Genomic DNA, 27,595 nt, shown 5'->3' with positions numbered 1-27,595 from the left:
GTTCTCTCTTATCATATCATTTATTTCTCTTTTAAAGCTTTGAGTTCTCTATTGAAGATCAAGGATGGTGATGGATCTTGTTGTTAATTTGGGTGATTTCTTGGTTTCCTGAGTGGTTGTAGGATTGCGTTGGACTGATTCTTTACTGTTGTTATTCACTGTTAAATGATGGCAACAATTTTTTTTTTATTGTGTGTAATTTATTCTTCACTAAATCAAGATTATGCTTTACAACTAGTTCAGACTTTCTCATTCCCTCTTTTCCGTTTCACTCTGAAAATATACTATGAGAAACGTTGTATGATTTATCCACCATTATATAACCAGCTGAAGTTGTGGGATTTCCACATGCATTTCACAAATTATTCTATCATTTCCTGATAAAATTGGAACAGCGCAGATCATGCTATCGTAGACTGGTAATATATACTGAAGAAAATGCAATGATGTTGAGTGAGTAAGCGTTCAGCAGAAACAATTGATCGGCATGAAGGTTCCAAAACAGATCAAAGCTTATTGCTGCAAGTCAGGAGGAATTTAGGAACTTGTAAAGAAAAGTGCTGTGTCACCAACTAGGGAGATGGTATAATGATAATTTGGGATCGACTCAATGCAAATTTGTAATAAAGAGCAACAAGAAGTTCTGTGCAAATTTTTCTGACTTCGAAATAAGCCTTGGTTACTTTCGCTAGAATAAACAGTACATGTATAAGCAGGTCATTACCCTGATGTCCATGAATTCTTCCTAGCTATCTATACATTTAATTTTCATGTACGAAGTCAAATAGCAGCAGAATCCTAACTTTCAAGATGCAGTCCCTCCGAACTCTTGAATGTCCAATTCATGCTCTGCCACCAGGATACAAGAATCTCCTTCAAGAGATGAAGTTGAGCTCTCGTTCTTCAATAATGAATCCCTGGGTGAGTTGAGCATGTCTGTGGTACACTGCACATCAGGCATTATCCCAACTTGATCTATGTCATGAAGTGCAGGCGATAGATACTTTGCAACCGTGACAAATAGAGCCGATCCGTCATGCAACTCTGTGACACTCTGCAGGAAGAAAATTTAAGAAAAATAGTAAGCTCATGCAATTGAGGACATCGGTTTAGACTTGATTAAGATGGTGGACAAGGTTGCAATAAAGCTGCATAAGATGATAACTGGAAAGATTAAAATTAGCACTACAAAAGTTTTTCTTCCATATTTTGTTTATGTTCTCGTTTTTAGCTTGAAAGAATTTCCATACCTGATAAAATGATTCAAATCCATAATATCATGCCACTACCAAGAGGTCCATGACTCAATAACATCAACAAACAATACCTGAATTTTTCCTTTGCCAAAGGTTTTGTGTCCCACAAGGATGGCTCGCCCATTGTCATGCAGTGCTCCAGCTAGGATCTCACTTGCGCTTGCACTTCCCTCATTGACCTGTTCCAAGTAGTAAAACGTTTCAGAAGCCATAGGTTCGAAGGCATAATATGTACATTGTTAACAAACCAAATGAATTAGAAACTTATCAATTGGTTCTTACAAGCACAACAAGTGGATCATGTGTTATGGCATGTCCATCGACCATGTTAATGGGCAGCATATTTCCATCTCTATCAATTGTGTTCACAAGAGTCTCATCTCCGTCCAGCCAAATTTGTGCAACATCAAGTCCAGCTTTTACCAGCCCCCCCTGTAAAATGAATAGAAGGTAAAACAAACAGCCCCATGAGTAATCTAAAGGAGGCCATGAAATTTAACTTTTCTAGCTTTCACAAATACAAAAACTAGAAACTTACCGGATTGTTTCGTAGATCCAGTATGTATGAATGTACACCCTGAGTTTCCATGTCCAGTATTGTATTTGCCATATCAATTGCAGCACTCTGTCAAAACAGACAGAAAGAAAGAAGATGTTTAATAACTATAGTGAGAAAACTAACATCCATTGTGCAAGATATAATCATAAAAAAGGAAACTCTAGTTTGTCTTAGAGGTGTTCTGGAATGACTACCTGAGAAAAGGCTGACAGCTTCACATAACCAGTCTTTGTTAGATGGCCATCCGGGGTTTTATGGGGGATGATGGTGCTAGATATCGGGGACAGCGTAATGTACTCACGAGGTAGATTGACCTTCAAGAAGATGGAACATATTTCAAATATCAACCCGTTGGAGAAATTATAATGAACTTACAATAAACAAAGCTAGTCTTGTGCCATGCTTTTGCATTAGATGATATGGAGAATGCCTTATTTGACGAACAAACACCAAGCCATGCTAATCTATGCAGGACAATGAAAGACTTGATACCTCTCTGATACCGGCATCCCTACTTGACTCCATGCCCTGGAAAAAAGAATGCTGAATTATTAGTTATCTAAAGCAATTGGCAGTTTTCAAGAACATCAGCTTTTGGAAAATGACACTAAAACAGGAAAATCCATTATTACCTGTGGAGACTAGGAATATCATGCATTAGGAAATAGTCAAATCAAACATTTCATTTTTTGCTGGTTCAGAAAACACTAAATAACATGTATGATGTATCCATACATTAGGATAGACTGAGCCTGTAACTAGTGTTTGCCACACAGCCTAACTATCTGAGCTCCATAAATTAGGATACAGTGAGACTTCACTGTCAGGACTATAATTTAAGGGACTATCAAGGAGCACAGATTTTCAAAAGTAAGCATAAATCAAAGTTCCTTGCTATGCATCTGGACAGATACAGCAGTTTGGATAGAACATCAATATAACAAGCAAATTCTCATGATTCTAAATAAATGCAGATGCCCTTTCAGTAACGGTACATCTATCGAATCATGTAAATATAGTGAAACCCAATGCTGACAGTCAAGGAAAGAGCATAGATGATTACACTGTGGACTTTTACTTTGACAGATGTTCCAGCAGTCCCTCTAAGCTTCTGTGCTGCAGCTTCACTAGTAACACCATCAAGCCTCTCCCCTAAAATTGTGTGAAAGAAATTCAATGGTTAAGATGGTTTAATTTGAATAGGAAAACTAGAAAGTGAAAAAAGGATAACAGACATTCATAATCGACAAAAAAAATTTCTTTGATGACTCTCCCTCGAGTGAACTTGGAGCATAAGGCTCTGTCATAATTGCAGTGAAATATCTAATTGTGCAATGTAGTCTCATCCAATTGAATTACAAAAATAAAATAAAATTAGAGCCATAAAGAGAAAAATATGATATATTAACAGTAAAATACCATTAATCTCAATCAATTCATCTCCTTCATGTATACCAGCACGAGCAGCTGGGCTACCCTTTACACAAGACAAAACAACCTGCAATGTCAACAAGGAAAACATTAGTTTAGTCAAGGGAAAGACTGCCACAGCATAACGGCCCAGCACCTTAAATATCCTGAAATTAATTAGCAATCAATATTTCACAAGTCACAAGCCATTAAAATGAAGAAAAGTCTCTCACACATCACTAACCAAATGGCCTGTCCTTGGTTCAATGTTTATGAAGATCCCAACTCCTTGCAAATTTCCATCACTACCAATTCTAAAACTTTGGTACTCCTGTAAATCCAAAACCAAGCAATTTTAAGCTGAACCGCAATTAAACAAAATAGGCGATGATTCTCAAACCTAGTGCACAACAGTGACAAATGACAACTAATACAGCAAAGACAAAAAATTGCAACTTTATAAGACCTTTGGACTGATAATCCGAGTAAAAGGATCCCCGAGAGTAGAAAGCATCCCACTAATTTTTGTATATGCCACATCCGCTGAATTTAGAGGAAACATCTCCACCATTGTTTGTTGCAACTTTAGGTCCCAATCTATATCAATAATAACCAATAAAACTCATTAGAAACTTTCATTTCCTTCTCTGCCTTAGTTTCTACTCTATCAAGCAAAAGCAAAATGATATTCCACAAGTTAGATTAACAAGATCAGAGTAAAAATATCCAAAAATACCTTGATGATTAAATGTTGGGTCTACAAATGTTTCTCTAATCAAACCCCATGCCTCCACAAGTGTTCTTTGCACTGTATTCACCTAACAAAGAAACCATCCTCACTCAGCAATTAACCTTGCTAATACCTCCAGTACTAACTGGGGCATCAAAACCATACGTGTATTTGATGGGTCACATATGCTTAGCCCATGATCAGATATCAAAGTCACCACTAACAGTAGCACTTCTGTACAACAAATTAATATAAAGAAGAAGAAAAGGCACCTCGGGAGCGCGGGAAACAGGAAAAGCGACCGTTAGAGACTCTGCAAAAGCTGGAGCATCATAACAAACCGAAGCCAAAGTTGTAGCGGCGGCGGCAAAGCCAATCACACCTTTTCCGACAGATTTGATAAAATCTTGACCGTTGGAATGTAATTTGGACTCTGTTTTTTTCACCGATGGAGACGATGAACAAACACAAGGCACGGACACACTCCATTTTTTGGTTATAATGCGTGATTTTAAGCTCGAGAATCGAGGTGAAGAGAGTAAAAAGGATGTGGGTTTTGGAGATTTTGTTGAGATTGGTGAGAGTTCAAGATTTGGAAACAGAGATTCCATGGTTTCTCTTTCTTAAGCAAAAATATGTTTTTTATTTTAATGTTGTTGCTTTTTTAATGAAGGGAAGGCTAATTAATTACTATATTTTCCTAAGAAAAAAAATGTTAATAAAATGATATATTTTTCGTGAATATGGTTAACCGTTATTTGTTGATGGGGATTCTACCTGGGTCCACAAGAATCTAATGACTTGTGGTAATGGGATCTGTTGCGTTGCGTGTCTGAGAATCCCAATGGGCAAGTACACATGTAAAAGCAGGACTTCGAACTCTTTGAGTGAGTCGCCACAGAAGACAGAAACTTGAGACTTGAGAGAGCAAGCAAGGAATTTGAGACAAAAAAACAAAACATGGGAGGAATAATTCTCGAAGATTCAAAGCAAATAATAGAAATGATTGCTTGTGGTATTGGGTAATGGGTTTTGCTTCCCTTTAGTTTAAAGCATAGATCATAAAAAAAATATAACTTTGTGAATTTTTTTAATTCGAATATCTTATGCTTGTTGGGAGTTTCATCGCTTAATGAATAGAGCACGAGGATAACGCCTCAGTAAAGCATCTGTCGCATAATTTTCTTGGCATGCATCAAAGCTGTAGCATATTCTCCCTACCCTTTGGTTTTCTTTGAATGTTTTCTTCTCTGTAACGTGCTGGGGGTGATATTTCTTACCATATAGCTCTCTTTCATGCTACATTCAAGACTTAAATTGGTGACAGATATATTTTTGTATATACATAATTACTCTTTATCACATGTCTTAACGGTAACCGTGGACCAAATGAAATGCTTCCTCTCCTTGCCTTGAGCAAAAACTTTTAACACAGACCGGTCTGCACCTCAAAGCACAGCTCCAAATTATTCGGCGTATTTATGAATTTATAAACGGGAACTCGAATTCCCCTAGTAAATAAAAATTAACTGCTGACATACATGAATTTTTGTCATTCAAATACCTTGTGAAATACATTTTTCTCAAGACAGATACATTATCAAAATTGCATGTTAGGAATTCAAATTTGTCTTGGAAAGGAAAAAAAAGTCATGCATGAAAACTATAAATTCGAAACGATAATGATTGATACAATCTCTCATGTCATCGAAAAAAAACATCTCTTAACCCCTCTTATCTAAACAAAAGTATGATTTGCTTACACCTATATTACAAGGAAAAAGATAACTTGAAAAAAAAACAATAAAAAGAATTTCCAAGAAAAAGAAAAAAAATTAAAAATTACAGGGGATCAAAATTTCTTAACATAAAGGCGCGCGATGGACTAGAAACGTTCATCAGAATAATTAACCAGGAAGCACCTCAGAGCCCCCCTTCAGTATGATTTAACAGGTGAAAAAAAATTAAAAATTACAGGGGATCAAATTTCCAGTTTCTGCATCAAATCAAAAGATCCAGTACCCATTTTCACTGGCAATCCAAGACAAACCCTTGCAGATGGAGCTTCCAAATTATCGACCTCCCCGTGCAATGCTGCTTCAACTATGAATTTGGACGCTGTCTCAAAAGACATTTTACTTAAAGGTGATATCGACTCTGATATGCCCCCAATACGGCTCATCGGACGGTACTCACCGGTATGGGTCATATAATCAGCAATAAGAGACAAATGCCGTGTATTAACGGATATTCCATAAGAATTGAACACGTGCTTTATCTCCCTAATGATTGTCTCTCTTGCGGCCTCTACTCCATAAGCTTTCAACATACCATGAATGCTATTTGAATACATATACCTAACATCAAGGTGATCTTGCATTTTCCAAAATGTATTGAAGTCCACTCCAATTGTATGAAGCGCTGGGATTTTTTGTTTTTCCCCAGGTTCAATATCAATTCTTCTCTTGGGGTCTTTCCCATAGTAAATCACTTGATTTTCTTTGCAATCAGTCACTTGACACCGTTGAACCTTCCCGGGATTCTGGATACAGACCTTCTTGGCTGTCTTCTGAGCAATCTATATAAAATTAAATGAAAAACTTTAATTTCATCTTTGGACAAAGTGATTAACAAAATATAAAAAATGCTTGAATGTTGAACAAACAAAGCAATAAATGCACACAAGCATGTACCAGCATGATTCTCCCCCCGGGGGATGTTCTAATCCAGCTAGTTGTTGAAATAAGATGATTAAAATGATGCTAAAATTACCTTTCTTATTTAGGCATTTATGTTAAGAAATTTTGAAGGCCAATCTAACTTGTATTCAAAGCATGCTAGAAGATCATGCAACTTATATTTCCAAGTGTTCTATCTGCTTTACATATGATGTTATTCCCGCAAAAGTACAGAGACCAAAGCAAATGATAAATTGTAGCCCTGAGAAAAAAGCAAGCCATAAACGTGTAATTTGTGACCCAAGTTGCAAGGAATATTGAACATAGCTTCCTATTTATCTCAACTAATGCTAAGAACAAAAAAATTGCATAAGCATGTATACAAGTGCCTGCATATTTTTAAAGTTTCTTGGCGGAGGGGAGGAAATCCCACTTTGAAGAAGAAAACATAAAAGTAAATTTCAGCACCAACCAGAGAGTAAACAGAAAGAGATACCAAAAACTAATGTTTTCAAGGTCAATTTCCATAAATAGGCAACGAAGACAAGAACATAAAAAAACAGAAAATTGCAACCTATCACAGAGAACATACTTGGCTAGTAGATTGAGTGCCCACAAACAAATAGTCATATAAATAGATTCTACAATGGAAGCTCTAAACTCTATATGATAACATACCTCGGCCAGTAAAATATGAGGCTCATTGGTGAATTTAAGATGGATTTCAAAGTGCAATCCCTTGGCTTCCACAAAGATTGATCTATCAAAGTCCTTTTTAACTAATTTCGATCTAACTTTCTTTCCCTTGGCCTTTTGTTTCTTCTTTTCTGTTGACTTTAGCTTAGAATGCATTTCGACTTGTGATGAACTTTCTGAGGTTTTCTTCCTTGACTTTGGCTTAGAGTAATTTCCAAGATGTGTTGGCTTTTCAAAATATTCACTGTCATAGTCAACCATATCGGTATTACTGATCTCACTTTCTTTATCAGCCGGTTCAGTATCACTTTCAGATCCAGATGGAGCCTGGCTTCCTGATAAATCCCCTTCATCTTCATTCAGTACCCCCTCAGAGCCATCATCATAATCCATCTCATCTGTAACTTGCTGTTTTCTTTTCTGCACATCTAAACCTAGATCATCAGCCTCTTCCCCTTCTTCATCATCACTATCATCATCGTTTTCACCCTCGCGTGATATGTTGCCAGAAACATCTTCTTCTGCTTCAATTGGCGTCCCTGAATGTGATTCCTTCAAAAAATTCTTAATGCCGCTAATTTTAGAAAGCAAAACCAGATAATTTTGTATAGCATCCTCCAACTCTCTCACAAACAACACCTCAAGGGTTTCTTCCCAATTTTCTACTGATATATCAGCATGTTGTGGGTAGTGCGCTGGTGTATAAAGCTTCATTTTAAGCTTATAAATTCTGCAAATGTCGTCATTCTGAACAGCAAATGGCATGACAGATACTTCCATGCTCTCTACTATATCGGCTACGGTGACCTTCTTCAACTTATCAGAAAGGCGCTCAGCATCCTCTCTGCAGAATACAATATATCAAGAACTCAATCAACAAATTCTCTCATCTGTACAGGGGTGTGGCCTAGATGTCTATACTTAAAAAAAGGATATGACAGAAAAACCTGTACAGATAAGTTGTAAGAAAAAAATGAATTTGAAAATACAATAGAATACAGCTCTTGGCAATCTAAATGTTGATTTTATAAGAAGATAATGCCTGGCTGTCTAGAGACATGTTCAATGACCAAATACTAAACAGAAAACATTGGCAGTCATAAAAGTTTGTGCAGCAATTTAAAGAACTTCAGAGACAGAAAATTTACATGTTTGGATAATGGATCAAAATGCGAACTTCTGTAGAATTTAGGTGCTGATGATGAAACCATAATCTCCATCGGCCTCTTCTTTTTTGTTTTTATTAATTCCTTACATAATTAATCTTCTGATTTATTCATCATATGTAATTAAACAAGCTGCAGTATGCCACTAAACAAAGCAAACTAAAAGCTAAAGCCAGCTCTTTTCCGATACCCCTCATAACTACTCTTAATAAATAAAGACAATAATTGGTAAAAGAAAACCTTCAAGCAGAAGATGGTTGATGCATGTTTCCACCAATGTTACCAAGAACACGGATCACAAGTAACAGCAGTTAAATGGTAACTATACATAACAATTTCCATAGCCAGTTGAAACAAATTACCACTTGCAATACTAACAATTTGAAATAATTCTCATCATTGTCAAAAGTTCTGGGTTAATATGTAATAATCTTGAGGAGTTATATTTAAAAAGATGTGAATTTTTAAGTTAGATCAATTTCAATTTAGTGGTCGTTACATTTGTGTTAGTGTATTTTAAGTTAGTTTGGTTTAGACATGATCTGGACCGTCCACTAAAACAAATGGCACATGCCAAGCACTTAAGACTTGAATACATATTATTTTAGTTGGTAGCATGGTAACGCTTGCAAGGGGAATAGACAACAGTATCTAGGTCTTATCTGGGGCAAATGATGAAGCATCTTCTTGATCTATTTCTGGAGTTTTAGGACCTGGTGGATGCTGTCCTTATTTCCCCTTTTCTTCCCCTCCTTTCCCATTTCATTTCCTCTACCTCTATTGCAGCTTTCTCCCTCCCCTTTCCCCTTTACTTTCTGTATAGTTTCAGGTTCTTTCCCTAATTCCTTACTGTATCAGTAAATTGAAGCACAAAAAAGTTGTCTCGGGCTCTCAGCTAGTTGCTTAGCTTTTCCTTCCAATCAGCTACAGTCTACATCAGTCTTGATGCCTCAGTTTAAAGACAAGACTATATCACTCTTACACGCATGGACTTTCTCAACTTGCTTTCATCCTATCCTTAGTTCACTTTAAAAATAGACAGATTGGTTTTGTTTAACTACGTTCAGACTAGCTTGCTGTTTAGACAGTTTTCAGCTTGTGTATCTGGGTTGGAATGAAATATTTAATCTGACAAATGCTTGAGTACAGATATAGCTTCATTATTGACGCTGTGTACTTTACCATCTTATGATCTCTAAATTAATATGATAGTCCTGAAGCTGCATCATAATCTCATATCACAAAGTTCCACTGTTAGAATAAACATCCCATATAAAGTTGCTAGCATTGGGGATTTATGGGTAGCTTCGGTTTACATAATGTCACTGCAGTCCTAAATTGATTATCAAAACCAATATTTCTGTGAAATGACATACGAGATGCTTTGATGACATTAAGTGGAAGCAACAGACAAGTATATGTTACTCTTATAAGAGACTGGCCAAATTTGTTGACAGTAAAATAAACAGAAATAACAGATGTCAGTAAAGATTTAACAACTTACTTAGTTCTCCCTTCATGCAAGGGGCAGGTCATAATCGGAGTCTTGATATCAGCTGAAGCAGTCATCAAAATCTCTTGGAGACGTGGAATTCCAAGTGTTACATTCATTTCACCACGCCCGGCTAGATGGAAAGTGTTCAGCCTGAAAATTAGGAGCAATATTAAATAACCTGGGGAAAATGAAGAGCACATATTGATAATTGATGTTTTGCTTAAACAAATAAAAGAAAATTATAAACTCTACCCTACAAAAATAAATATTAACTCTGCCTAGTAATGCCAGATTTGGAGCCGCCCGATCAATGGGTGCATTGTATTTACAAAGCAAAAGGAGAAAAATGAACCATTTCATCTCAACCATACACATATTAAATACATATTATGAAGTGGTTGTTTTGAAAATAGGGGATTAATTGTTGGTGGAGAAATTCTTACATGGGTAATGATTAAGGTATAGTTGGTTTCCCAAAATGATTGGTGAATTTGCTTATTCTAAAGGGCACAAAAAAAAGAGATACAGAGACTAGGGATGTGTAAAGGTCAAATAACCGACCAACGAGCAACTTTCAACCAAACTGAATAGAATCTGCACAAAATGAGAATCCACCATTGAACCAGTTGCTGTGATAATCACCGGCATTGAATTATTTTATCAGTTTCATCTGCCACAACAAGCTATCAGGTTGATGCAGGAGCTTATGAAGTCCCTTTGCTTTCCCTTTTAGTTTCAGTGTTCTTATGTGGTATATGAATCATTTTGATATTTGCATCTTCTTCTTGTCATGATATTGGCACGAGACTTCCAATCAGTTATTTCTTTTCCAACAAGTATTAGGAGGGCTTTAGACCATTATAAATAGGTTATCAAGGGATATTTTACTAGAAAATCTTGTTTTGTGTTGCTTTCTCTACTCAAATGAACAGCCCATGGTCTCTATCTCCATCAGCCATCTCTATCACCAAAAACAAACCCATATAACCACGAACTCCTACATACATTTGAAATTTAAATCTAACAGAGAAGCAGACAACAAAAGAAACAAAATTATCTTATTTCTGTGTGATTTTCGTAGGCAAGGGTGTTTATGTAATTTCCAGATTTGCTGGAAAATATGGAAAAATGTCTGCACATAGGTTTAATTTTCTGTTTAGGATATTACTATTCATAAAGTAATTAGATTTTTTTCCTATTCTAAATAGGACTTGGTATTTTCTATTATAGGATTTTAAAACCTAGAATTTTGACGTAGTCTTTCTAGTTCTTCAATGCAATATTATCCAAGAATCAATTATCCCTAATCAACTTCTCACACACACCGAACCAACCTCACAGCAATTACCCATCAAATATTCAGCTTCATATCCCCTAAACCACTGTTCACGGCCCACAAATATTCAAACCCAGAACAGGCCCTATGCTGTCCTGGGTCAGAAAGCTTAACCAGAACTGTCAGCTTTCCTTTTTCTTAACAATTTAGATTCACTTTAGCAGAAAACCTGGGTGGGATAAAAATAGATATTGAGAGCTGAGTAGACAATAGAGATTTTATATGCAACCCTTGTGGTGGATGATCAGCCACTAAACCTCGAACAAAGCTTAAATTATTATAAAAAATAAAGATGAATTTTTAGTAGGTTTGCTCTTTGATTGATTCAAGTAAAAGATCTGCAACATCGAAATATATTAATGCTATTAGCTGCAACTCTACAAGGAGAAAAATCTCACACTTAATTACAACGTCGTCTCTACAACTATGGATATCTGAAAACCAACATGGCCCTATATCAGGAACAGAAGCAACCCATTTAACAACTGTAACCATGCTCATGCACTCATAATATGAACAAGCATACAAAGCATCTTTTCTTGGATAAAGAAAAAACAGAAGCATTTATTAATAGAAGAATAGACATAAAAAAAGAAGGAACCTTACGTCATCTGTGTTGATGGTTCTCCTACAGACTGAGCAGCAAGGACACCAACTGGTTCTCCTGGTTGTGCAAGACTCGTGAAAAACTTTTGCTTCAGTAACTTATAGAAATCATGTTCCACTAAATTAGAACTCCGATCCTTTGTGGGATCATGTAAAGAACTCTGCTCCTTTGCGATTTTACGTAGGAATGTTTCTGCTTTTTCTTTAAGAGCTTTAGGCAATTCCGAAATATAAGCATTACATGTGCCAAGCTCATCACTTTTTTCGTATATTATTTCTCGATTCTGAACATAGAAAATTAATAAGAAAAATCAAATTTGGAATCTGGAAATCATTTTACAGTTCAGAGACAAGAAAACAGCAGAATATTCAGATTCTGCATACTGTAAAAACCTCACCGCTGCCAAGGCTTCAAATTTAGCAATAAAGCCCGTTTGATGAACATCCACACCATCTTCTCCATAGTAAAATTGAACAATTGAGCCATCAGCATCACGAACTGTATGATCATAGCCGATTCTGAGGCACTCAAGATTTTTAATCAGGCATCTTTGGAGGTATCCACTGCGAGATGTTTTGACAGCTGTATCAACCAACCTATAAAAAAACAAGAAGTGCTATAATCAATAGACAGTTAATCAAATGATTAACCATGAAATATCAATTCGACCAATATCTAGAGACCGCATCTTGTATTTTTAACATTGATAAAAAACAGAAGCAACATCACTGAAGTATTATACAACAGGTAGCCCAAGCACAGGTATTAATTCTGATGTCAAAGCAAAACATTTTGAAATGTCATGAACCATGAGAAGAATCCTATCGCAGTCTGCAACATTATAAAAAAAGCTAAGAGTACTAGGTAGAAGCTAGACTCATAGCACCATGATGTAATGATGTTTTTGTTTTCTAATATTTTATGCTTGAGAATTTTGTTTCATTATTTTTTTGTTTGTTTTCCAAGGTAATCTTGATCTTATAACTTAGGTTACTGATTTTGAATATTAGCACAATTTAAGTGCAATCTTTTTTTCAAGTCTTTTTTAAGAAATTAATTTGTTTTTCAATTTCATCATTAAACAATGGGTTATGTGCCCTTAAGTTTAGTGATTTTTTCTACTTCTTTTATTGGGTTATTTTGATCTCATATCTAGGGCAGCAGATTAGTCGAGTTAACCTGAGTTGACTTGGATTTTTTCTCAATGATTTTTTTTTCAACTTTCATCCTTTGGCATTAAATTATTGCACCCTTGAGCTTTGTGATTTTTCCACTTTACTTTCTGTGGGGCTACGTGAGTGTGGGTAGTCAAGTTAACATGGGTTGACTCAAGCTTTTTTAGCCTTTTTTTATTGATTTAACTTTGATATTTTTTTATAAAAAAATATATAATTTTTTTTATCTCAATCTCATTTTTTCAGGTTATTACAAGTTGACTCGGGTTATAATTGTTTGGATATTTTTTTTTACGTTAGAAAAAAATTCACCCAACCCGTAGCATAACGCAGGCCACCTATCTAATATTACTTAACAGAGATTCAAAAAAGGAGTCAAAAATGGTTGAGATTGAATTTCCATTTACCCTTCACGACCAGCCATACAATGGAAATAATATTCTTGAGGACGCAGACCGGTGAGAAAACGATCAATAATATAGCCTCCAGCACGGGCTGCCCAATCCCATGGATGAAAGCAGGGCAATGTCTTTCCAGAAACCATTCGAGGAACTCTTTTACCTTCCAACTCCTGTTGGCCTAGAAAAGAAGATATCTGTTGGAAATTGACCTGCCCAAGGAATATTGCAATTAGCAAATAGGACTTCAACATCAATAAATAATGTAAAACAATACGGAGTTGAAGTCATAACGTGTTACATAGAAACTGAGATCCAACCCAATATAGCATAACTGAATTGGGCACCATAATCATCAGGACTGATGTGATTTCAAAAAAAAAAAAAAAGGTAATTCTTATAGTTCACAAAGACAGGCTATTTCAAAAGGTAGTATCTGTTGAATAAACATGCACAATAAGTTGATTAATGCAACAGAAAATGAAACCAAAATTTACTGCAGAGCAACATACTTTTCAGAATCTGATTCAATCTCAAAAGGAAGAAAGAACTTTGATTTTGTAAAAATCATAATCTTGATTTTCTCCTCTTCAAATCGCACATGGTTCAAGATTCCTTAATTCTCAATTCAACTATTCTCTAACCCAATGAGGTTGTAAGACCCCATAAAGGCCTAAGTAACGTCCTCACCAATTGGGAAGAGGAGATCTCTAACCCTGTTGTTAACATCAGAATTAAAGCTATATTCTGTATCAATGGTCACTCAGCACAGCTTTCTCTAAGCAGTTATCATTCAGCCAGTATTTGCAAGCTGCTTTTCTTCCATCACCTTCCCTACTCCAGCACTCCTTTTCCATTTCTTTTTATTTCCTCCCTTGCTATGTTTGCTTCCCCATGAACCTTTATACTATCATTTTTAGTAGCAGGAATTATTATGGAAGTAACTCCAAGAACTCCGGGACTACATCAAAGATTACTGTTTTAAGTTGGATGTCAATAAGTCAATAGATTGCAACTGGCAATTTTGGGCAAAATATATAATTTGAGAACTCCAGAGGGCATTAGATCGTTAGATTGTGCTTGTGCATGTGCTTGTGCTTTAGGGTAAAAGCCCAAAACCAGATGCTTTGGCCGTTCTATAATAGTGGATAAAACAAAAATCAGGTCACAAGGCTGTGGACAATTAGGTTAGCTGTTTGGTCGAGACAACAATCATAGCTTTCAAAATAAAATTTCAATATCAGGGGTTGCATTATAATTTACAAAACTCAAGATTCAAGTCAAAGTTGTAGTGAATATTTAATTGCTGAATTTTAATCTATCAACACACTTCTTAAACAAGTTCAAATTATTGTATTCGAGCCTACCCTATGTTCTATAAGGAATTCAACTTATTATAACCTTGTATCAAAACCATGAGAGATAACCACAGATCTAAAAGAGTAAAAGTCATCAATTACTACAGCTATTGCATATGAGAAGGATTATTCAAGCATCGCCGTAATGCAAAAAAACTTACCTTGCTACCTTTAGCCCCAGATGTAGTCATAAGTGATATGCAATTCTTTCCAGAGGGTTTTAGCAACCCTTCAGACAACAGCTCATTGATGACTCCTGAGCTTGTTTTGGAATTTAGTTCATTTGTCATCTGCCTATCCAGATATGTCAAGGCAGACTCACCATCACTGCGTATAGTTTTCTCGATATTTGATTGTAATTCCAATGGATCTGCAAACCAAACAAACAAAAACATAAAAAACACAATCCTTGGAAAAGGGGCATAACAATACATTATTGCAGAAATGTTAAAAAGCAAGGGCATGGAGAAATTAAGGTGCTACTAAATCCATTAAATTTAATTAAACCAGTTATCTGGATTACAAAAAATAGCTTGGCTACAATATTCTTTGAAGCCAAAGAGTCTGGCGATGACACCAAATATGATGTCAATGAAACGTCAAACTCCTGTCAGTGCAAGTCTAGAAGGAGTAGTAAGACAATTGAGCTCGACATAAACAAACACCATAACCTAAGCAGGCAAATCTTCAAGTTAGAAAACAAATGAACTCGTGCACCTGTATTGTTATTAATCAACCAGGTCCAGAACCAATCAAGCAATCTCTCACTCTCTCACAAGTCTTTTCCAACAATTCATTTAAATTTGAGGAGGAAAGTTGAAAAATACAGGCAAACCATTGAAATCATTCTTTGCAAATTCAATATATCCTTTCCAGCAATTCATCTAATTTTGCAGAGGAAAGTAGAAAAATATTGCCATATCCAGTTGAACCATCCTTGGCAAATCCAAAAATAAACAGTATCACTCAGTTCATGAAAAGCTATTCACCTAAATCACGAAGGATGACATTAACCTATGAACTTGATGGAAATTTTTCTGAGCTAAAGAGCAGTCATCTAAGAAAATACCAAAAGAAAAGGCATACCTATCTTAATGTTCTCATCCTTGATTCCGATAAATTTACGATGAATTTGTTCCCCACACTTTTCACAGTTTTCAAGTTGCTTCTTCCTTTCGTCGTCTTTAATTTTCGTTATCAAAAGATCATCAACTCCACATGTGAATCCATGCATCTGAACCATTAAATAAACCACTAAAAATATGATAATGCATGATAACAAACTTGACACAAAATTAGCACTTAAAGCAAAGATTTTATATTTAAGCTCCCTGACCTGCAAATAAGCAGTGAATAAACGACTGAAAACAGAGAGCAGGGTGCCAGCTGCTTTTGCACCAAACAATTCTTGAACTGTGTGCACCAAACCATACTCACCAAACTGGGCCTTGTCAATCACCCCTTGGACCAATACATTCCTAAAGATAATCATCTTATCATCTTCAAGCTGATTTTCTTTTGGATTGACTTTGCCAGACTCTTTTTCCTTCATTGGTTTGCTTACACCAACTTTTTCTCCATTGCTAGATTTGCCATTCTTAATTTTACTCTTAAAAAAATCATACGAGAGCTTCCCACCTTTCTCAACAGTGAATGGTGGATGGCCCCTTGTAATGTGATTCAACACAGCAGTAATCAACTGAAAAGGGCAAGGTAGATCTAATTAAGTTAAAAATATAGTTCCCATTAATTATATGCGGAGCACTTCACATCCTTGCACTGCTATATTCTGGTTTTTGTTGTTGGTTACTGCATCATAGGCAGTGATATTGCATTGCACTGAAATTGTGCACAACTAAATGACCACATCAAACTGCTAAGCAACCAAAAAAATTGACAGAAGCATGACCCATGCTGAAAAGTCAAAGAAGTCTTTGACCATCATATTCATGCTTCAGAATCCCAAATAAAAATGTCACGTATTTCTTTCACATTTAAAACTATTTAAAGAGTACAAAAAACTATTAATAAATCCAGCTGGTATTGTGATAAAATGCTAACCTGTTTTCCTGACCACAGATAAATGGGTTTCCTTATTGCAGGATCAACGGTTTCAATCTCATCTTCATAACTTAAGAATATAACTTTCCGGCCAGCTTTGCCACTGAAAGATGTTGGACGAGCATTTGACACGCCAGAACTATAAAGCAGTTGATAAACTTCATCCTCAGTCAAAAAAGTGTCCTTCTTTGTTAAAAGCACAGCACTAATAATATGATCCTGGTACATTCAAGAAAGAAATATGATAGTTCAGTGACATGTACACCAAGTGTATCGAGCAAGACAAGGGGAATAAAGGCCATGGTTAAGGGTAATCATCATATGAAACCTGAATCAAGGATCTAATTGGTTCGCCATTGGAAGGCCTGACATATTGATTATTTGCATTAACAATGTTGTAACCTTCAGCTCGAGAAACTTCATCTTGTGGGAAATGAACATTCATTTCATCACCATCAAAATCAGCATTGTATGTACTGTATTCAGAACAATAATTGAAATTAGGATTGCAAGGAAAATCTCCTAATTTATCTAAAAAATGGTACAGGCACACATGCAAGTACATTTATGCATATGTTCATGCACTGCACATTGGGTATGAGCATGCATGTATTATATGTATAATATCAACCTGCAATTTGCATAGTGCATGCGTAGTGTCTTCTCCCCCTTCAATACACGAACTACATGTGCCATTATACTTGGTTTGTGAAGTGTAGGCTGCAATGAAAAATTCAAATCAGATAAAAGCAATAACAAAGAAACAGATGTGAAACATTATGTAGAACAAGTTTTAGTGTTTTCTTGAAAGCAACAGAAAGCAGTAAGCACAACTTCACAGCCTGGATAAATTAATACTCTTCTTGTGATAGAAACCAATTTGCATAATCAAGCAGGGTTAAGAATGTTTTTAGGGAAAAAAAGCATTCAAAGCTATAAAAAGACACTTCTTGAAAGAATGCTCTGCCCAAACATTTCCCTTCAGCTATTCAATTCAGCTATAAAAGGACACTTCATAAGTCTTCCACCTAGGCATCCCACCCTTTACTGATGGAAACTTGGCTGCCATTATCTTCCTTCATTACCTCTTCTAAAAGCCAAATCTTAAAAGATAAAGCTCAAATATGCTTGTTGTGTGCCACACCCTGTTAAAGATCAAGACTGCAACTTGTATGCCTACCATTGACATAATGAAACAGGGTCCTAGGCATGCAATTGAATCCAATGCTGCAAACAATATTGCAAGCCATGCTAGTAGAAGATGATCAAAATATATAAAGTATAGTTACCAATACCAGCATGTACGAGCATAAATAAGAGCTATCACCAGAAACAGAATCTTCATGTCAAATTAGATCTAACAGACTACAGAACACTTTTTTTAACTCATAATTATGGGAACTTAAAGAATTATGACATTCAGTGAGATGCAAAGAAATTTAAACAAGTTGGAGAAAAATGGTAAAAGGATGATTGAACAAGGAGTCATCCAGGCATCACTTCCATGTGAGAATATCTCCAGAGTTATCCATTCTCACAAACAACTTTCTTCTTCAAAATTTAGAATCTTTATTCACCCAGAAGCACAGATTTTTGAAACAGTCAGCAAGTGAAAACATAACACTGAATATAAGCCAAGTATTAATTAACAAAACAACAGATAATGCTTCAACTCAAACAAATCCTGTAATTCTAAATATTAAGAATCACAAAGACAAATCTTCCATGTTTCATCATATATATGCATACTGAATGAGAGAAATCAAGTTGGATGGTTATTCACCTGTCGATTGACAAGCACAATATCTCCATCTTGCAAATGGCGATATACAATTTTCCCTTCATATTCATAATCAACACTCCTCCCGGATAATTTCCTTGCTACAGAAACACGCATTTTTCGATTCAGTGGAAGCTTAGTAGTAGACAGCTTATCCACATAGTGTGTAGCTCCAGGATGACTTTCAGCACCATTGATTACAGCATTTCTCAATTTGGCAACATTCCAGGGTGTCACTCTCTGCAAGTACATAACATCAATAAATGCAGGGAAAAGAAAGGAACAAAGTAACCAAAGATGATAAGTGATTAAAAGAACAATTAAAATCTCCATCAGAAGAGTTTGTGTGCCTCTAGGAAGCTTAAATAGAACAGAAATCAAACAAATCCTATCTGTTACATAATGGAGTAAATTTTTTGTTTGGTATTGCAGTGCAAGGCACTTTTCAAAAGTGCTTTTAGCTTGAAAATGCATTAAAATGATTTTTTTCAGTTTTGTTTTTATTTTTGACATTAGCACATCAAAATCATCAGAAAACACTAAAAAAGCATCAATTTGATTCTTTTTCAAGCCAAACGCACCCATTTTGAAACGCACTCAAATGCAATTTCAAACACAAAAACAAACGATGCTTATAAGACAGGGAATGCATATTCACACAAACTGATGGAATAGATATCATCAGGGACACATTAATCAGCATGTGTTTAAGTATATGACTTTAAATCGTGGACAGTTCTAGATGGAATCAAAACCATATGGTACAAAGAAAATATAAAATAAACAACTAGTTCACAATTACAGAGACACAGTCAACCATGTCTTGGCATGGCTAACCTTAAATTAAAATGACAAAACAAAACAAATATGTCAAATTTATACATAAAAAGACCTAACCTCAGGATATGTTAACTTCACTGCAAAGCACGGAGGAATTCCAATTTCGTTAACATCTAAATAAGGATCTGGGGAAATAACAGACCGGCATGCATAATTAACCCTCTTTCCCATCATTTTCTGCCGAAACATACCCTCCTTTTTCTCAAGTATCTGGCATATCCCAGAAATCACATCCTTCTGACCTGGACCCACAATTAATAAAAGGAATCCACTGCTTAGTTGGAGTTGATAGCTTTATAGGTAACATTTGAAACAGTGGACATAAAACAATTTGATGTGGGCATAGACAATACAAACATAGCAGGAACAGCAAGTAACACTGTTGCATAATGTTCTGCTTACCCTTCCTGTCTACCACTATCCCAGGATTATGTAGGAGCTTTAAACATGGCAAGGAAAGTTTCAATGCATGATTTTTAAGAAAGATAAGAGCATCGGATATCAACTAGTGTAATATACAACCATGCAACCATAATTTTTAACCAAATCCTAAAAAACACATGCCACCAGCATTATTTTCCATCATGGATTTCAACATAATTATCCTCGTCACTATCCATAAATTCATAGAACCGGGGGGGGGGGGGGGGGCGTTTGACAGCACAAAACAAGAAAGTTGATGCATTGCTAAGTTCCCTCGAGGCTCACAAGGAGCAAGAATAATCCTAGAATTGACATGGTACAAGTTAAGAAAACCCAAAAAAAGCTCACGCCCTAAAATATACACTTACATTAACATGGCATAGCAAGGAAAGTGGGATTCCACGGCATAGCAAGGAAAGTGGATTCCACGCATTGTTGTGTTTGGTATGCCTTAGGAATCCAAGTTCCTAAGTCCACTTTCCCGTCTTTGGGGGGAAGTGATTTCTTAGCTTAACCTAAGAAATCTCACTTTCTCAAGTGCTAGAAAGTGAAATTTAATATTACAGATTAATACTAGAAACTAAAAGGGTTTATATTCTACTAGAAAAAGTTTTGTTAATTTTTTTTATAATGAATCAAATTTATTTTATGGTATTAAATTACTAATTTTAAGTATTACATTATTATATTAGTTTGTACGATAATATTTTCCGAGATCCCTTTTACTAGTACACATTTTTTTATTTTTAAAAAACATTTATTCGTACAACTAATTAGACATTAATAATAATTTATTGTATGACAATAATAAAGCATAAGAGACAAGAATTTACTTCAAATATCTTTAAAATTTTCAAAGAAACAACAAACAAAAAATGATGCTTACCTAGGAATCCTATATTGTAAAACAAAACAAAAAACAAATTATAAACTCCCAAAGCGTTCCAGAGGGGAAAGTACTAATCCATGAATCAAACTCCACCTAATAAAAATCCAGTCTAATATGGCAGTCATACATGACTTGATCCTGGATTGGAAGAAGAAGTTCCTCCACCATGTAACAAGCAACTAAATTCAACTTGATCACAGCCTAAAAAACCACAAAAAACAACTAAATTTAATTTGCTGAAAAGCATTACAGTCACCAAGCATATTGGTTTTTGTTATGATCAACAGCCTATAGAAATTTCTCATTGTTCGACTTCATGAACTTTTGGGAGACAACATTTGTCTAAGTTTTTCCTTCTATTGCAAGGCTGAGAATAAGAAGACACTAAAACTGCTTGGGGCTTGGGAGGATAAAATGCGAAGGGAAAGGAAGAGGTTGAGAGGACAGTGGCAAGAGCCATTTTTTCCTTTGTTTGGATCCAAATAGGAAATTCCAGGAATGAATATGGGGATATAATTATCCTCCCAGACACACCAAGCCCACTCTCCAATAGCAGAGAAAATGGGAGAGGAATGTTTTAGAACTATATTTTTGCCCCCACTTTTTCAAAAAAAAAAGGACGTTTACATGCATAAGAGGCATGAAAGCATGCCAGTTTTCCAAATGATCCACTTTTTTTTTTATCGGAACAATTAAAATCTACTTTCTGCTTTTTTTTCCCTCCCATTTCAATCTCTCATCTAAAAATGTGAGCATCAAAATATCTTTTTTCCTTCATTCCCTCATTTTCTTTCCTTTAATCCATCATCACCAAACAAAAGTTTAAAGGGGATAACCCCTGCTTCCCTACGAATTCTGGAAAATTCTTTTGCTAATTACTTTTGGTTTTAGAGATCAGTTGAGAGGTATTGAGGCAATGCTCTAAAGCCTACTACAAACTGAATCTCAAATAAAGGGAGATAAAGACAGCAACAAAGAAAAGGAGATGAAATTACCCTTGGCAGTATTGGAATCAAACAAGACATTTAGAGATTGCTGAAGTTCCAACCACCGCCTAGCTATTAATGGGAAATCATTGCTTCTATGCGCATCTGCCAAAGATCCATTCAATTCCAGCACCTTGCTCAGCAAAACAGATAGAGGATGTTCCATCACCTGCAAGAAATGCCAGCACAAGTGGTTACCTAAAGAGGAGGGAAAAATTAAAACCTAACAAATACAGGTTAGTGAGAAAGATAAGAGCATGCATCTACAAGTTTATCAGACTCTCCCTCCAAGTAATGCTTAGGAACAAAAACTGAAGTGGAACAGTCCTAAACAGAATCCAGAAAGTGCATCATATCTTACCAACCTCCCATACCATATATTTAAACAGTCCTCCAACCCCCCGCCCCCCACACCTTCCCTCCTCGACCTCCAACACACACAAAGAATAAATAAATAAATAAACAATCTATCAGGTACTTACAGAGTCGCCTCCCTTGGTCGGAGGCCTGAATTTGATTGGAGGCACTAAAACAGTGTTCAGAAAGAACATAGAATGTCCTGCCTTTTTCTTTCCTACTCCTTGCTGCTGAATGTCACTCATCAATGAGCAGAGTCGAGCTTCATTTTTCCACAAAAGCTTTAAAATATCCATCGCCTGAAATAAAATCAAAGCTTCAAAATGCTTTCCAATTTAAAAGGTTTCATCACACAATATAACCAAAATGACAAAGTAACAACCACCAAAGACAAACAACAAAACAAGTTTGACAGTGCAAGAAGCATACTTCTGATGGTAATAACTGCGAGGACAAAGCATCTTTCTGGCTAGTGAACTGATGTTGCAATTTCTGGTGTTCTTTCAAATTCCTGTTTGTGGCAGACTCTTTGTTACTAGGAGATTTGGTTGCATCTTCTGCATCTATCAACTCTTCAAATGCACCCCCAAATGGCCCTTCAATTGTCTGCTGCTTAATCAGATTTGATCTAATAGCTGCATTTGATAAACCTGCCTGCAACCATCAATCAGCTGGGAAAAGTGATTACCGGCAGGGGAAATAAGCTTTTGGTACAAAGTAGAAAATCATAATTGGACCAAGTGCTCCAATGAAAAAAAATAAAGAAAACTAGGATATTTCTTAAAGACCCCCCCAAAGATGAAAAGAGATCAGGGAATGTTGACACATGTGAAATGTATAGTATTCATCAACATAACAAGGGGAACCAAAGAGGAACAACAAACAAGCACAATGACAAGAAAAACAAAATAAACAATTGCATCATGCCTCATTACAAAGATAACACAAAATAAAAAGGTAAAAAATTGGAATGCTAATCACCAAATCTATGTTTGAAGTTCCATTTGCATACTCAGGAAATGGAGATAGGAATGACAACAGCAGCAGCAATAATAAAAAAACGACATCAAGTGAATTAGAATAAATCAAATTTTAGCAGATACAAATGCAAATGTTACAGCATTGCAGCTAAAAACCAAAACCTTTTAAGATACTGAAAAGAAGACATATAAATTGTTTAAAGTTCCTTAATGCCATTATTCAAGTACAACTGATTTTCTTGTAGCCTTAGGAGTTAACGAGGTTTGACAATATGGTTAGGAAACATCTATTAATAACAATCTGAGACAAAAGTTAGAGAAAAAAAAAGTGTCATAAAGCAAGAGCATTGCAATAGGAAAAGAAGTTCTGTAAAAACATGTCCACCATCACATAACCAGGAGACAAATCTATAACCAACATCCACTGTATAAATTGTTAGAATAAAAAGGTTTCTATTAAGGAAAGTGAGAGAAGTAACACAAATATCAAAAAAAAAAAAACATCATCAAGGGAAAATAAGTTTACAAACAAAAAAGACCCATGGAAAAGAGTGTCCATGCAATCAGATTTTATAACTAGAAAAACCTCTAAAGAATTACACTCACCACAAGTTAACCAATCATTTGTATTTTAAGAAATGTTAAATATTTGCTAAGTTTAAGAAAATCCAACCACACCATTCCTAGGCATCTGCTGAAGTTGATAAACTTTATTCTGAAGGCCAGATATGAACATTAAAAATCTCTTATTTTGCTTATAGACTGTTTATTCTTCAACTCCTATTGTATCACTGCAAATTTCAAAAAAAAAATCATAGGAAAAAAATTCCTCATATAGTGTATATAAATTTCAACATAAAACCTGAAACAATACACACCATACAATATCAACAACTCTCATAACCAAAAAGCCCAGGTGCCTAGGAACCATCTTTGAGCAGAAAGGAAATTGTTCTCCAAATTTTGAGGATGAACACCAACGAATTTATCTCAACTAAGTGTATGGTGTTGAGTGCTTATCACATCAGAATCGATTATTTCTTTCTATTAATATATTTTTTCACAAAAATCCAATTCAATCTTATTCTTCGTACATTTGATACATGCGTATCATTTCTGCAATTTTGCATAAGCACAAAGAAACAAGTTGAAGCATTTGTACAAGAACACACAAAAACAAGTTAAATCATTTGTATTAGGACTTAACATGCATCTAAGAAAGCAGAAATGTATGTGATAAGATCTAAGATTTCCCAAAAAGAAATGAGAAATTCAAGCAGAGAATGTGAAAATATACCCAATGAAACCAACCAAAAGTAGGCTTCCGAATATTAGGATTTGATGCTGAACAGTTCTTGCACTTCTTTGATTCCAACTTCAGAAAATTATTTAAGATAGACATTGCTTCAGATAACTGAAGGGAGGTCCATTCGCTCTGCTTTGACTGCTCATTGTTTGGATGCCGTGCTCCTGAATGAATTGTAGAACAAGATTCACTGCTGCCATCACTGTCTTCTGGCAATGAGGCTTCAATTGGCGAGAAAGAATCCAACCTTTTAGCCCCAACAACATCACCTTTTATGATGAGTTCCAATTGAGAAACAAATTTCTCAACCTTTGTAGAAATAAAAAAATTCAAAGAAAAAACCCTCAGATACAGAAGACTGGTTAAACAAGAGGGAAGAAGAAGAAGAAGAAGCATGAGGAAGCATTAGGGATCAAAACCATGCAATTTATCAAAGCATCAACATTGACTGAATGACACAAATATACCTGGTTGCTATCTGCTCTAAAATGAAAGCAGAAGAAACAGGTTCTTTGCAGAAGTTTGTGAAGAAAATTAAAGAGCAGAGGATTGTAAACTGGACTAATCAGATCTATATGGCCACAATGACCTGTGCAATTAGTTGAACGTTGACCGCATGTTTTGCAACTGCAATAAAATGATTGACAAACTGTATCAACAATGTGACAAAGATATGAAAAAGATACTGCAAAGGCCAAGTTTATATCAGCTATCATCAGAAAATTTAAATAACTTGGTGCGATCTCTTTTTCTGTCTATTATTTACTGCGATCCAAAACAGATGCTACCCCAAATTAATATGAAAATTCAAAAGTCTCGTGCACAAAAAGAAAGAATAAAGAAGAAAAGGTCACCTTCCGAGTACTAGAGAGCAGAAGATCATTGTGAAATTTATTTATTTTTTTTAGATAAAAAAGATTGTTGTAAGATAAGTTTATAAGAATGATGTGGTGAGGAAACAAAATTGTCCAGTTGTTTTATATAGATTGCATGGATTGTTTGCCATTGGAGGCAAGTCATGGTTAGTCCAAATAGGATCAGATCTATTGATGTTTTCCTTTATGGCTTTAAAGAAAATGGAGACCATAGAATCTAGCGGCATTAAGCTGTTTCAGTTATTTTTTGAATAGAGAAGAATGCTAAAATCTTTGAGAACAGAATGCTTAAACGCTGTTTCAAGGACCTTGTATCTTGAACCTTTATTGGGTAATGCTGAAAAGGCTTTTATGGTGAATGGTTGTTGCTCTAGCTAGTTATAAGAGGAATTGGAACGCTCCTTTACATAGAATTCACAAAACCTTACTATCATTTCTGGTGGTTGAATTAACACACCTACCATGCTACTCCTTATGGTTAATATCAAGTTCATCTCCTTGCCAGATCACTTCACTTCCCACTACTTTCATATTCACGTTCAAAATACTACCTAGGATGATGGTCTTGATATCTTCTTCTTAGCATGGCCTTGCTGGCAGAACTGTTCTTGCTGACCAATGAAAACATAGGTCAATTGAAGCATGGTCTCGGCACTCTCTTTTTTCTACTTTTCCCTCTCTTTCCTTCTACTTTTCTTTTTTATTATTCAAGGATTTCCTATTCCAAATTGTGCTAATGAAATCATACTGTAAATGCTTCTCTAATCCCAAGAAAAACTTAAAAAGAACCAATAGAAAAGTCCACCAGAACCCATTTTATAGCATTTTTTAAGAAAAATAAGAGTTTTATCCACTAAATACAAGCCCTCTAGGAAGTTCCACGTTGAATACAACACCTCTTCAAAACCTTAATAAAAACAAGTCATGAAGTGACAGGTAAGGGTAGGGTTATCATTTACCGATCACTAATCGTGGAACTCTAAACGGAGAATTCTTCACTATGAAATCATTTTAGCATAGAGAAAAATTATTGAGCTTTATATTGAGAAATTAATCAACAAGCGAGCAAAGGTCGTAAGTGCTGGTGCATAACAAAGAAAGCAACCCCATGTTCAAGCACATACAAAAAAGTTGACATCTCAATACATGCACAGGCAACATAACCCTTAATGTCAACAAAATTGAGCATTGAATGCAATATCAATGAACAAATGGGTTTCTGATACTTACGGCTCATCCCCTAGAGGCCCCATTGCTGGGTCATATAATCCACCAGGCACAGGTTTGTCCAAAGTATCAAGCAATCTCGCGCTGGTAATCTTTACAAAACTATGCTTATGAACCTCTTCATCCGTTAAGAAGCTAAACGCTACCGAATCAACTGACACAGTTGCACCCTGCAAAATCCAAAAAAAAAATCAATAAAACCCTCAAGGAAAAAAACTACGATTTAAATAATTTCATATTTTAAATTTTGCCAAAACCTTCCAAAAAAACCCAGATAAAAAATTTCAAATTACTTTCAGCAACACTAAGCAATTATTTTCCAGTCTTGATTTCACCTTTTTAAATTGGATAAGTGTACAATAACTATAAATAAATTCCACTTAATTAACCTTATTAATAAAAAAAATCATTAGCTTACTGAAATTAATTCCTTTCAAATTTAAATTAGTAAAACAAAAAGGACAAGAACGCAAGAAGCTGACAAGAAAAAAAGACAAATAAAGAAACCTCTAGGGCAGCCATGGAAGTATTCTTGCAGCGGCCGCAACAGAGGGGGAGGTGATAGAGTGACGGAGAGGCGAGAAAAGACGGCGCCGATGAAGTTTTTTTAAGGGAAGGGCTTAGAGAGGGTTTAAGAGAGGCGTGGGCTGTGCTGCCCTGCTTTTCTTTTTAAGTTTCGCAAACATTGGAGGCAGTGGTAGTCAAGACGTAGAGTATTTATTTGTCGGAGGCGACTGTCGATACTCTTTGTTTTTGTGCTGGCCCAATTAGTGTGGTATTGGACTTTTTGATGGGCTTTTATCTCCAATTAGGGCTTCGGCCAGTTTTTGTAATGGGTTAGAATTTGGGGGTGTATATATATATTCTACATTTCATGAAAAAATTGTGGCAAGAAATATTCTAAATTTCGAGAGAATTATTGGTTTATGAATTATTCTCATTCTTCGATAGTGAAAACACTAAATATAAATGGATTTGTTTTTTTGTTAAATTAGCTTGCTTTTCTG

At 35.5% G+C, this 27,595-nt stretch overlaps 2 protein-coding genes across 2 annotated transcripts; both read right to left on the bottom strand.

Annotated features, from left to right (window-relative positions):
• Positions 1–586: 586 nt before the first annotated feature.
• Positions 587–4,612, bottom strand: LOC7474665 (carboxyl-terminal-processing peptidase 3, chloroplastic). The gene is made up of 12 exons (XM_002308015.4): positions 4,228–4,612; positions 3,962–4,043; positions 3,692–3,822; positions 3,470–3,556; positions 3,235–3,313; positions 2,879–2,967; positions 2,308–2,343; positions 2,010–2,129; positions 1,795–1,881; positions 1,539–1,688; positions 1,328–1,435; positions 587–1,054 (listed from the first exon to the last, which is right to left on the bottom strand). The coding sequence occupies exons 1-12, from the start codon at positions 4,564–4,566 to the stop codon at positions 806–808; spliced, it is 1,557 nt and encodes a 518-aa protein (XP_002308051.4). The 5' UTR covers positions 4,567–4,612; the 3' UTR covers positions 587–805.
• A 996-nt stretch (positions 4,613–5,608) lies between these two features.
• LOC18099840 (DNA-directed RNA polymerase I subunit 1) lies at positions 5,609–27,269 on the bottom strand. The gene is made up of 21 exons (XM_024603698.2): positions 27,096–27,269; positions 26,592–26,758; positions 24,954–25,113; positions 24,478–24,795; positions 22,630–22,854; positions 22,326–22,499; positions 21,853–22,012; positions 19,603–19,787; positions 18,709–18,945; positions 17,557–17,645; positions 17,254–17,401; positions 16,926–17,144; positions 16,201–16,563; positions 15,951–16,098; positions 15,026–15,234; positions 13,516–13,718; positions 12,331–12,529; positions 11,933–12,216; positions 10,000–10,140; positions 7,312–8,173; positions 5,609–6,533 (listed from the first exon to the last, which is right to left on the bottom strand). Exons 1-21 carry the CDS (start codon positions 27,108–27,110, stop codon positions 5,937–5,939), a joined length of 5,103 nt encoding a protein of 1,700 aa, XP_024459466.2. The 5' UTR covers positions 27,111–27,269; the 3' UTR covers positions 5,609–5,936.
• Between the last annotated feature and the right edge of the window lie 326 nt (positions 27,270–27,595).

This window comes from Populus trichocarpa, chromosome 6 (assembly GCF_000002775.5).
Source record: "Populus trichocarpa isolate Nisqually-1 chromosome 6, P.trichocarpa_v4.1, whole genome shotgun sequence".
NCBI lineage: Eukaryota > Viridiplantae > Streptophyta > Magnoliopsida > Malpighiales > Salicaceae > Populus > Populus trichocarpa.
Note: the sequence above shows the minus strand (reverse complement) of the source record. Positions and strands in the feature narration are given on the sequence as shown.